At 39.2% G+C, this 12,013-nt stretch overlaps 1 protein-coding gene and 1 long non-coding RNA gene across 2 annotated transcripts; both read left to right on the top strand.

The window, feature by feature from the left end:
* Positions 1–4,022: 4,022 nt before the first annotated feature.
* Positions 4,023–7,985, top strand: LOC119330638. Its single transcript, XM_037603757.1, has 4 exons — positions 4,023–4,467; positions 5,582–5,711; positions 5,805–6,030; positions 7,510–7,985. Exons 1-4 carry the CDS (start codon positions 4,085–4,087, stop codon positions 7,668–7,670), a joined length of 900 nt encoding a protein of 299 aa, XP_037459654.1. The 5' UTR covers positions 4,023–4,084; the 3' UTR covers positions 7,671–7,985.
* Positions 7,986–8,525: 540 nt separating this feature from the next.
* On the top strand, positions 8,526–11,143 carry LOC119328126. The gene is made up of 3 exons (XR_005158846.1): positions 8,526–9,614; positions 10,223–10,305; positions 10,673–11,143. It is a non-coding gene; the product is annotated as an uncharacterized LOC119328126 (long non-coding RNA).
* Positions 11,144–12,013: the final 870 nt, after the last annotated feature.

Raw genomic sequence — 12,013 nt, 5'->3', positions numbered from 1 at the left:
AGACCGATGCGACTGTTGTTGTCAATGCCTCAGTGGCCTGTTGAATGTCATGCGTCGTTGGCTCATTAGTGCCGCCGGCGGGGGCTTATTGTCTTGGTATATTTACTTAAAATTTTAAAAAAAGTTCATAGGGTATTTAGAAAATGTTAACACAGTGTAAAATTTATTTATTTATTGCATTTTTAAAAATTGCTGTACTATTCAAAAAACCTTTGTGAAAATTTAAAAATACCAGCCATTTCAAAAACAAATCTTGGCATTTAGAAAATATAGTATACAATGTAAATATGTTTGTGTAACTAAACATATTTTGTACCATTCAAAAAACTTGCCACATTTCAAAAAATATCATGCATTTCAATATGTTGCTGATATTTATAATTTTTTTATATGAAAAGTTAGTGTAGTTTAGAAAATTCATATCATTAAAAAATAAACCAACGTGTCTTGTGAAAAATGTTTTACATGTATTGAAAATTAGTTCAAACACATGTATTTGAAGCAATAGTTATACAATGTAAAACAATATTCAAATAACTTTAGAAAAATATTTAGCATGTATTCAAAAAAAAAATCATAGCGTATGCGATTGCCGCTGTCAATGCCTCAGTGGCCTGCTGAATAGGGTGCGTCGTTGGCTCATTAATGCTGTAGGCGGGAACTTATTGCATTGGTATATTTACTTAAATTTTTTAAAAGTGTTCATATCATATTTAGAAAATGTAAATACAGTGTCAAATTTATTTAGTTATTGCATTTTTAGAAATTTCAGTACTATTTTTTTAAATGTTTGTGAAAATTTAAAAATACCAGGCATTTCAAAAACAAATCTTGGCATTTAGAAAATATAGTATACAATGTATATATATTCGTGTAACTAAACATATTCTGTACCATTCAAAAAAGTTGCGATATTTTTTTAAAAAAGTCATGCGTTTCAATATGTTGCTGATATTTTAAAAAAATTATATGAAAAGTTAGTGTAGTTTAGAAAATTCATATCATTAAAAAATAAACCAACATGTATTGTGAAAAACGTTTTACATGTATTGAAAATTAGTTTAAACATATATTTGAAGTAATAGTTATACAATGTAAAACAATATTCAAATAACTTTAGAAAAATACTTAGCATGCATTCAAAAATATGTTCATAGCGTATGCGACTGCCGCTGTCAATGCCTCAGTGGCCTGCTGAATGTGATGCGTCGTTGGCTCATTAGTGCCGTCGGCAAGGGCTTATTGCCTTGGTATATTTACTTAAAATTTTAAAACATGTTCATAGCATATTTAGAAAATGCCAATGCAGTGTAAAATTTATTTATTTATTGCATTTTTAAAATGTCAGTACAATTTTTTAAAATGTTTGTGAAAATTTAAAAATACCAGGCATTTCAAAAACAAATCTCGGCATTTAGAAAATATAGTATACAATGTATATATATTCGTGTAGCTAAACATATTTTGTACCATTCAAAAAAGTTGTGATACTTGAAAAAAAACATGCATTTCAATATGTTGCTAATATTTCTAATTTTTTAATATGAAAATTTGTGTAGTTTAGAAAATTCATATCATTAAAAAACAAAACAACGTGTATTGTGAAAAACGTTTTACATGTATTGGAAATTAGTTCAGACATGTATTTGAAGTAATAGTTATACAATGTAAAACAATATTCAAATAACTTTAGAAAAATATTTAGCGTCTATTCGAAAAAATGTTCATAGTGTATGCGACTGCCGCTGTCAATGCCTCGGTATTCTGCTGAACGTGGTGCGTCGTTGGCTCATTAGTGTCATCGGTGGGGGCTTATTGCCTTGGTATATTTACTTCAATTTTTTAAAAATGTTCATAGTGTATTTAGAAAATTTCAAAGTAGTGTAAAATATATTTATTTATTGCAATTTAAAAATATCAGTAATACTTTTTAAAAATGTTTGTGAAAATTTTAAATAACCAGGCATTTCAAAAACAAATCTTGGTATTTAGAAAATATAGTGTACAATGTAAATATATTCGTGTAACTAAACATATTTTGTACCATTCAAAACAGTTGCGATATTTCAAAAAAAATCATGCATTTCAATATGTTGCTGATACCTTTAAATTTTTTATATGAAAAGTTAGTGTAGTTTAGAAAATTCATATCATTAAAAAATAAACCAAGGTGTATTGCGAAAAAAGTTTTACATGTATTGAAAATTAGTGCAAACTTGTATTTGAAGTAATAGTTATACAATGTAAAACAATATTCAAATAAATTTAGAAAAATATTTAGCATGTATTCGAAAAAAATGTCAAAAACATATATTTGAAAAATGTCCGACATGTATCAAAAAGATGTTCGACGTGTGTACGAAAAATGAACAACGTGTATTATAAAAATTAGACATGTATTGAAAAATATATATGAAGAAATACGGAAATGGCAGAAAAGATGCATGGAAGGTCCCACTAACACACCTCCCACCTAGTGTTAAATGTGAAGCTAAGCTACATCTTACAATAAGCGAGATATAGCCTTGGTGAAGCGCATTGTACACTTTGAGCGTAGAATTGGAGGCTCTCGCAGGCCCTCTTCGCGGCATGGCCTTTTGCCGGGATAGATCTTCGTCTTTGGCAGCGTCACCCTCTTTGCAAAGTCAATCGACCACCTCGGCCAGGTTGTGAACTTCGCTCTAGGACGGATCGTATGACTTCATGACAATGCAATATAATTTCAAACAATACAACCATCACTATTTTTATGTTCTATACCTATAGGTAGTAGTTTGAACAAAAATACAAACACGTTCCGTGAAGAACATCGGAGAAATCCAACAAGGTAAAACCAGGCCAATTTCGCATCCTCATGTGCTAATGTGGTGATACTTTATCACCGTTAACATGAAGCAATGACTTGTCCAACAATTCATGCAAAAGAATAGGCACGAGTACAAAATGAACAAGAAAGGATGGGCAATCATACGAGGAGGAAGAAGAGAAAAAAATGTTTCGTACCATTCAAATAAATGTTGAACATGTGTTTGAATGTTTTTAGCATGTATTTAAAAAATGTTTGACTTGTACCAAAAGACGTTCCACGTGTATAAGAAGAAAAACACACACACAAAACAGAAAAAAAATACATGAAAGGTCCCACTAAGACGTGAGCGCCTCTAGCGCTAGAGGTGAAGCCAGGCTACATCTTGCAGCAAGCGAGATATAGCCCTAGTGAAGCGCACTCTATGCACAAGGTCTCGCAGGCGTACCTCCTCCCCTCCCCCCGGTTCGGCCCGGATGCCAGCTAATTGGGTTGGCTCCATGGATCGGGACTCGGAGATGGGTCCGCCCTCCCTTGTCGACTACCTGTTGTTGTCGTCGCATCAAGTCCATCTAGTTGATCTCCCACCCCGACTGCCGAGGCCAAATGAAAATTCCTATTCTCTGGTCGTGGCGAATAGCAGTAGTCAATCCATAGAAATCATGCAGGGCTACGTGATGGGCCGGTCCAACTAGAGCCGAGTGGCGTGTGGTTATTAGGGCAGTTCTCTTTTGTTCCACAGTTCTTTGCTTTTGTTTTTTTTGTTTTTTGGTTTTTTTGGGGTTTATCTTCTGCTTTTATTTATTTATTATTTCTTTAATTATCGCTCCCTCCATTCCTAAACATAAGCCATTTTAGAGATTCCAATACAGATTACATACGGAGCAAAATGAGTGAATCTACACTCGAAAAAATGTCTATATACATCCGCATGTAGTCTGCGTTGAAATCTGTAAAATGTCTTAAATTTATAAATGGAGGGATTATTTTAGGGCTTGTTTTTTATACTAGTAAATATAATATTTTCCGGAATTTTGAAAGTGACTTTTTTTTTAAAGGCTTATTAAAACCGTAGGGAAATTGGGCTGGCAAATTGGGCCGACTCCGAGCTCTGCCGCCGACAGATTCCGACCCGGACACGGGCCACTGCGCTGCGTTTGGTCCGCAACATAGCCCAATATAAGAGAGCACCTCTCGTCTCCTCCTCCTCCTCTCCCTGTGAGAGAAAACCTAGACAACAGGAAGGAATCCCCAATCCCCATTCCAAATCGAGGATCCATGGAGTGGCCGTCCAGCGGGTCGTCCGCCAATTCCTCAGGCTCCAGTGGTGGGTCGTCTTCGAGCCGGTCGGCGGCGCCGGCGAGGACGAGGACGAGGAGGCCGGGGACATGGAGGAGGCTCCCGCGCGTTGCGCCGCCCCCGACCCGGGCCATGGAGATCAGGGAGGCGTTGGGGACCATAACGCCCGAGGAGTTGCAGCGGCAGTACCGGCAGAAAGCCGACGAGCTGGAGAAGATGGACGCCAGCGGGTGCGACACGGCGGAAGCCAAAATCGCCTTCAAGGACTTCAAGGAGGAGAATCTCCGCTTGTACCGCTGGCTCGCCAAGGGCTGGCCGGAGCATATAGTCGTCAGCCGCACCAAGCACTTCAGCGACACACAGTATTTCACTTGCTCCCTTATCCACCACTAGTTCTAGTTAATCAGCTACTCTAGTTGCAAAAATTAAACATATTTCCCAGCTACTTCAAGATACTGTATGAAACAGGAGAATATATGCCAAATGAAAATATATTCCACGATGAATCTAATGTTTTTTGTTAAGTATTGTGGATATAAATATAATAGATAAGTGTCTCTATATAAAACTTGCTCAGAGTCTATGAAGCTTGACTTTTGACTTTTGAGAAACCCAATGCGCACTATATTACGGAAAAAGGAGGGACTACTCTGTTTTGGGGTAACAGTCTAACAGATGACCAACTGTCGCCATCGCTGGAGGCTTAAGTAGTGAAATATATAGGGTAACACAATCAAATTACTATGGCACTCTTGTAGCTATGCCACTCTGCTTTAAGCAATTTTTAGTCGCTTTGCTTAGTGCAATGAAAGTATCTAGTTTGCAATCCCATGAAGGGCCTTCGAGAACAATCAGGCGGATAGATTCCACTTTCTGTTCGTCTTTGTCAGTTACTCTGGAAAAGAGTGAATGAAGATGTTGCCTTTTTCTTGTAGAATTTACATTGTACATGGTTTTCAGTAATGCATTTTTCGTTGACCCCATATGTGATGATCAACATGTTAGTGGTGCAAATGCTTGGTGGTCCTGGAACTTGGAAATTTGGACAATCATCTTGCCACCGTTGACCATAGTGTTGGTAGGAGCATCTCATTGCTCAGTTACTCACTAGATAGATGAATAGATGCACATCTCATTGCATATTACAATGGCTACAAGTGGCAGTGGCCAATTGGTTTGTTCATGCGAGATTTGTGTGATGTTAGAATCCAAATTGGGGTTTAGGATCTCGAAAATACTCCTGAATTCGTTTTTTTTTTGCTTTTGTTGATGATGCTTTGCTACTAAAAAGAAAAATTCTGAGAATTTCCATTTTTGTGTTTGCCTATCCAGTTTGAACATGTATGTATGTTATCTAGAATGACAATGGGCATGTAAATTATCAATGGAACATGGAGCACCCAAGAGAAAACACTGATTTTTCTATCCAATAATAATGTGATAAAAGAAGTGCTAACTGCCTTCCTTCACCTGCAGGGAGGAGTACCTGACCGCTGAGGACATGGAGGCACGCTTTGCTCATCGTGACCCCACTTTGCTTCACCTCAAGCAACTAGAACACTTTGCTCACCTAGCCTTGTCGCATTACAATGCCAGAAGGACCGAGGTTTGCAGCATCCACAACTTATCAATCTCCTATATGACACTCTATTGCTTGATGCACTTACAATATCTTGCTAACACAATTCTCAACAACCAGCCCAAGTTTGATATTGCTCAAGCCTTGACGTCTAACTGCTTCTCTGAGGCGTGCGGGACGACATATGCTCATGTCAACTTCACTGCCACTCCCCGGAACAGTGATGACCCTACAAAGAGGCTGTTCTTTGCTGAGCTCATGCTCATTCCAAGGCTCCAGCTGCAGGAAGATACCGAGCCTATGCGTGTGCTGCATGTCTCGACCGTTGATGATGTTCCCTGTTTTGGTACGTTTTCTGTACGTCTTACTATGCAACACACGTCTCGACAATGAAATTCATCTTTTCAATTACACTAGAGTTAGATAGTTGTCTTTCTGTTGTTATTATTAGTTTACACATTCTTTTACTAAAAAATGTCAAGAAAAATTAGCATGCATGGATGGGTAACATACGTCTTGATAATACAACGCGTTTTTTTATCTCCACCTTTTCTTTAATGAGCTGTCTTTTCCATAGTGTTTGTTCGTCCACAACTTCTTAATATAAAAATGCTAAAGACTAAAGAGAACACTCATCATTCAATCATCACAGCTGCTGGAAGAAACAAATAAGGATGCAAAGCATATTTACATTTGGGACCCACCAAAGACTTGCATCGCACTGCTAGGTGCACGCTCTTATGGCTCTATCCTATCACATGACAGCCAGAGATACATCAGACTCTGCCTTTGCTATTGTCAGCTCACGCATGATAATGTGTAGAACCTGCATGACATCCTGAGGAGCCTTTTGTCTCCATCCGAGCTGTAAACTGCTTGAGCCAGTGGAGCTGACTTCTTGCAGTGAGCGTAAACCACCTTGAAATTTATCTAACGCCTAAAATATCATCATACATACACTATCCAGTAGAATCAGAACAAAATGCAAGAGGTGTCTATAAAAAAACATCACTACAGGGGGTAAAAAGGTGGATAAGAGTTTCTAAAATTTACAGATAAACATATCTCGAGTTTATTCTAGCTAGATTGTTGGTGTGCCCCCTCCTTGGGCTGGTGCAGCTCCTGAGCTCTTCTTGCACAGATTTGTGGAACTTGTTCCGGTCACTCAAACATGTGTTCCAAAATAGACAACTGCAATAGCAGCCCTTTGAACAAAGAAATCTGGGTTGCTGTGATAATATTGCAAGTAATTTCTTGAGAGAAGTGGATCAGGTCCTAAAATTATGGCATTCTATGTGAGAACTTATTTGTGATAGCTACTGTATGCCATTCATTATTATTTTTGGAGAGCACATCCACCTGTGTGGCATCACAGTCAAGGTGTCACCTTCTCTACACCGCCGTTTTCATTAGACAAAAATGTCTACATACAAATACAGAGTATCATATGGTGAGAATGAATGCAATTGCAGAATATCGGTAGTGTAGATAAATATTTATTTTCTTGTAGTGCTATATATTCACCATTTGTTTGCTAATGCAGTTTGCTACATGTTTGAACTTTGAAGCGATACATGAAGACCTCTCTTATTAATACATAAATCTTGTGTACTGCTCCCTCTGTCCCGTAATATAAGACGCTTTTCGACACTACAATAGTGTCACAAAACATCCTACATTATGGGACGGAGGGAGTACCACATACATTGTGGCAGCATGCATAAATCTTTATTATTGTGTACTCCCTCTGTAATAAATAAACTAATATAAGATCTTTTAGATCACTAAAGAGGGGTATTAATTTTGAAATATCATATGTCTGCAGGTGGATGCCATGAGATATATCGGAAGATCAACCACAGGATGAGGGGCAACATGGATTACGAGCGCTGCCATGCGTGTCACAGCATTCTGAAGCATCCAAAAGGAGATCTCTTCATCGGAGGGCATGATAGCACGAGGATGCCTTACTACTCTGCAACCTGAAATCTGAATTGGTACTCCCTCCGTCTGAAAAAGCTTGTCCGAGAAACAAGCTTGGGACAAGTTTTTTCGGGCAGAGGAAGTACCAATTTGGAGGTTACCCCTATAATAAAAAAAAAACAATTTGGAGGTTGAAATCACCATCACGTGTCATGTGATGATAAATTACTGTCATGTATGTCGTGAATTAGTACAACATTGAAAATTGTCGTGATGTGTGATGTTTGCACACTTGGATTTAGAGGGTTAAAATAACTGTTATGTGATGGCAGAGATTATTGGCATCTGATATCTGAATGCTTACTCGTTCAACTATTATTATTATTTTTTTACCCTGAAACAGCAGGGGAGGGTCGAATGAGAACGGACTTTTGAAAAAATCAAAATACAAATCTTCTGCTTTAAAAAAAATCAGAAACAAGTTGTGCAAGTAAGAAGGATGTTATGTTTATGTGTGTAAATTTTTATAATGAAATACCTTGACATGCGGTCTATAAAAAAGACAAATTCATAGCTTGAGAGGATGAATAGTGTGTTAGAAAGCCCTAGATTTTTTCTTTACACAGCCCTCATTTCAACATATTTTGCTCTGAAAAATTACACACGTGCATGTATATCTATAACTTTTTGAAGAATTTTTTGAAATGTAAAAATATGAATTTTGATAAATTTTAAAATTTTAATTTGAAGGCCTCCATGAAGGCCAAGCTCCAAAAGCAATTTTCAAGGGCCGTACGGCATACGAGTTAATAAAGCAAATCTTTCCCTAGTAATAATAAAGCACGGATTGAATCTCCGGATTCACCGCGCGTAACTTTTGCAAAAAAAGTCCTTAAATATTATTATGGAAATTAAACCAAAAAGTCCTTAAGTATTATTATGGAAATTAAACCCGCCGTCCACTATAGGCCGACCATAATAATAAGTGAAAAAAAAGTCTCATATGCAGCCCCGTCGTTGACATCGCTATCGCGCACGAGAAGACGAGGGTTCCCTCTGCGCCGGCGTGCTACCGTCTTCCTCCTCTCCCTCTCCGGCGCGCTCTAGCCACCACCGCGGCGCCACAGACCACATGCTCCTCATGATGCGCCGCACGCGGGCGCCCACGTCTCGCCCGACCGTCCGCCCACACGCCTCCTCCTTTGGGGTCCGGCGAGCGGCATCGGCGGCCACGACGAATCGGCACGTGTGCGGCCACTCTGCTTCGGTTCAGGGGCTACAGACTATGCCGGATTGGCCACCGGCTCAAAGGGGACGCGCGGACGTCCTGGTCCTGCTCCTCCCGACCAAGTTGATGTGGCGCGGGGCGGCGGCCTCAGAGCCTGCGGTGTACGCCTGTTGACGGGGCTCGGGGTGGCTGTGGCTGAATATCACATCTCCTCCTCTTGTCCTCATTCTCTGTGCTTTGTGTCATCTTATCTCTCCGATTCTTCTTTGGCCACATGTGCAGGTGTTTGAGGCAGGAGCGGTGATTAGCATCGGCGAAAGTACTCCGCCCACATCCTGTTTGATGTTATGCTATGACAGACTGGGAATTTTCAGATCCAACTCTTACTACTATTTAGATATTCAGAATGAAAAAACAAGTGTATCTGATGTCGGATCTGCACCTAAAACAAGTGTACATGATGTTCCAATCTGTCCGTGTTGATGGCCGAAGAGTAGGCGAGGGTCCACTGTTCATTTGATTCCGTGGGGATTATCCAGAACAATGCGATCTGAATTGAAGCCAATCCGATCCAGGTGAAACAGAAGTTGATAATTATTCCGGAGACGAGGTGATATATATATCAAGCGGAAGTCTGTTTGTGTGACTCTGCCTGTATGTTGTCAAGTTGCAAATAGCCTGGTTTTATCAGTTGTTGCTTGATGAGAGACCAACCAGTTTATGCCTGACATTTGTGACTCTACATTTAATGCAGTACAATCGAGAGCTCGCGGCATCAGGTACGCTTTAGATACAAAAACTCTCGCTCAGTTTAGTTCCCGTGTAGTGTTAAATTCTGGTGAACTATATTCGTTACAAATGGTAAGCTAAAGCAGATTTAAAAAGATGATAAATTTGCTCAAACCACGTTCAGTTTCAAAACTGACCTGAAGCTGCACTCAATGGCCCTATGGATCCTCTCTTTTAAAGAATCTACCTGTTCGTTGCCATTTTGTGGGACTTATAGGAAGAAGACATGAGGTGGAGTACTTCTTAAGATAATCCTACTCAATGCATACTAGAAATTGCTATTTGAAAAAGTTGTTCTGAAGTGACTCTTCAGGGCTTGGGAGGTTGTCAATTTTTGTGTACATGTTACTGTTGTATACTACTAATACAAATTTTGTAGTCTACAAGGGGTCTGCGGTACTTTCATAGTAGCGAATAAAGAATGAATCAAATGGGATTGATTTACTACTATACCTAAATTAGTTACATATATTGCATCTTGTGGACTAATTCTTGGTCAACTAGGTGTAGTTGATTTTTCAGTTTTGACACACACTTATCTATTTACATAATGTGGTCATATGTTTCATTTTGTGGCTAACCACGTGAAAGTATGTAGGTTCAAACCGATGCTGTGGCCAACACAGATAGTAGCAGTCAAGACAATGACTTTTTGGACGAAGAAGAGTGACTTCATGCAAGGTACTAACTTGATTCGTGAGGACTGCTACCATATGCACACAGAGTGTTCAAGATTTTTTTTGAAGGTTGAACATTTCTCTTGGGAAGCAAATCTTGTGGCCCATGAGCTTGCTAGGGAAACCAAATTTACTTCTCCTTGAATTTTGTTGGATAATCCACCTAAATAGCATGTACCTTTATTAGTTAATGATGTAACAATCATTGAGTAATAGAAATATTTTTTTTGTAAAAATAAACTTATTACTGGCATAGTGATTTTGCGAATTGATGGTTGAACTGAATACTTCGATTTTTTCCTTTTGGTCTTTCCTCCCTGTGTCAATCGCCTAGCAGATATTTGTCTTACCTAACCTTTTGATGAAATCAGGAAATGAGTTCCAATATTGGTGTGACGAGTCCCTTGACTGAAGGAGGAGGAGGAGGACGTCAAGGGAGGCATGAGCCGGCGGTGGCAGCATGAGCCATCACGACGCATCGCTGGGAGGCTCCGGGCGGGGGGCATGAGAGGTGTGACACAAGTGAGGAGGCAAACTAGAGAAGATGAGTAGATCGAGATGGATCATACAAGGATGAAGGGATGTTATAGAGCCGTTAGCCGACGGTGCTAATTTCCTGTGTGTGTCGATGTCGGTTGCCATGCAGTAAATGAAGAGTGCGTGTATGCCCGTGGCACCCTCCATTTTCATATTTGGAGTCCACACAGGCTGGGTGGCCGAGGGGAAGAGTGAGCGATTTTTTTGTTCTGTTTTCTTTGCCTGAGTAGGTGTCTGTGAGGACTCCTCCCCCCTTGGTGATTTTGGTGATGGTGGTGAGATGGTGGATTCTTTTTTTGCGGGATCGTGTAATATATAGAAATTTTTCCGAGCTTCTATTTTACATGTGATGATTCATAATTCCATATAGGCATCAGGGGTTGGGTCGTTGCATGCAGAATATGACCATATTCATATCTTTTTAAAACATATACCCCCTTCGTTCTTAAATATAAGTCTTCTTAAAAATTTAAATATGAACTATATACGAAGTAAAATGAATGAATCTACATTCTAAAATATATCTATATATATTCATATGTTCATATATTTGTATGTAGTCCGTATTGAAATATCTAAGAAGGCTTATATTTAAAAACGGAGGAAGTATTTCATGTTTTCACTTTTCAGACAGATGGATGGATAATGTCAGTGTTTCGAGAAAAAAAAAGATGGTGGGCACCTACCTACCAAGTTTTTTTTATGTGGACAATGCAAATGAGTTTTGCTCACACAACGTCAATTTTTTCTCCCGTTGCAACGCACGGGCATATGTTCTAGTACCTTACATATGTGTAAGGTGAGGGTCCCAAAAAGGAAAAATAAATATAAATAGAACAACAAGAATCAGGTTTTAAAGGAATCCTTGGTCCTATATAAGATAAGAGAGTGAAATCTGCCTTGGAGCGTCATCCGGAAAAAAACAAGACATGATCGTTGGTGGTTGCCTGGTTGGTCTCAACTTTTGCCTGCATTGCATACATGACTCAACTCAGTCTGGTTGAGCAAAAACAAGCCAAAAAACAACATATGCATGTTGTTTGGTCGCCCGCATTGCATCAGTGGCCATTTTAGGGCCAAATGTTTGGTTGCGCGCATTTGTGCTTCAGGGTCAGCAGATGCACCCCACAGTTGTTTGGCTGCGTGCACGTTTATGTTATGCTGACATCTTTCAA

This window comes from Triticum dicoccoides, chromosome 7A, assembly GCF_002162155.2.
Source record: "Triticum dicoccoides isolate Atlit2015 ecotype Zavitan chromosome 7A, WEW_v2.0, whole genome shotgun sequence".
NCBI classification, from domain to species: domain Eukaryota; kingdom Viridiplantae; phylum Streptophyta; class Magnoliopsida; order Poales; family Poaceae; genus Triticum; species Triticum dicoccoides.
This window is presented reverse-complemented; position numbering and strand designations above follow the sequence as displayed.

Bases quoted from the DNA above. Each gene is read 5' to 3' on its own strand.
- LOC119330638 (XM_037603757.1), top strand. From the start codon at position 4,085: ATGGAGTGGCCGTCCAGCGGGTCGTCCGCCAATTCCTCAGGCTCCAGT. The intron at 4,468-5,581 runs GTATTTCACTTG...CTTCACCTGCAG, and splicing joins AAGCACTTCAGCGACACACA to GGAGGAGTACCTGACCGCTG. The intron at 6,031-7,509 runs GTACGTTTTCTG...ATATGTCTGCAG, and splicing joins TGATGATGTTCCCTGTTTTG to GTGGATGCCATGAGATATAT.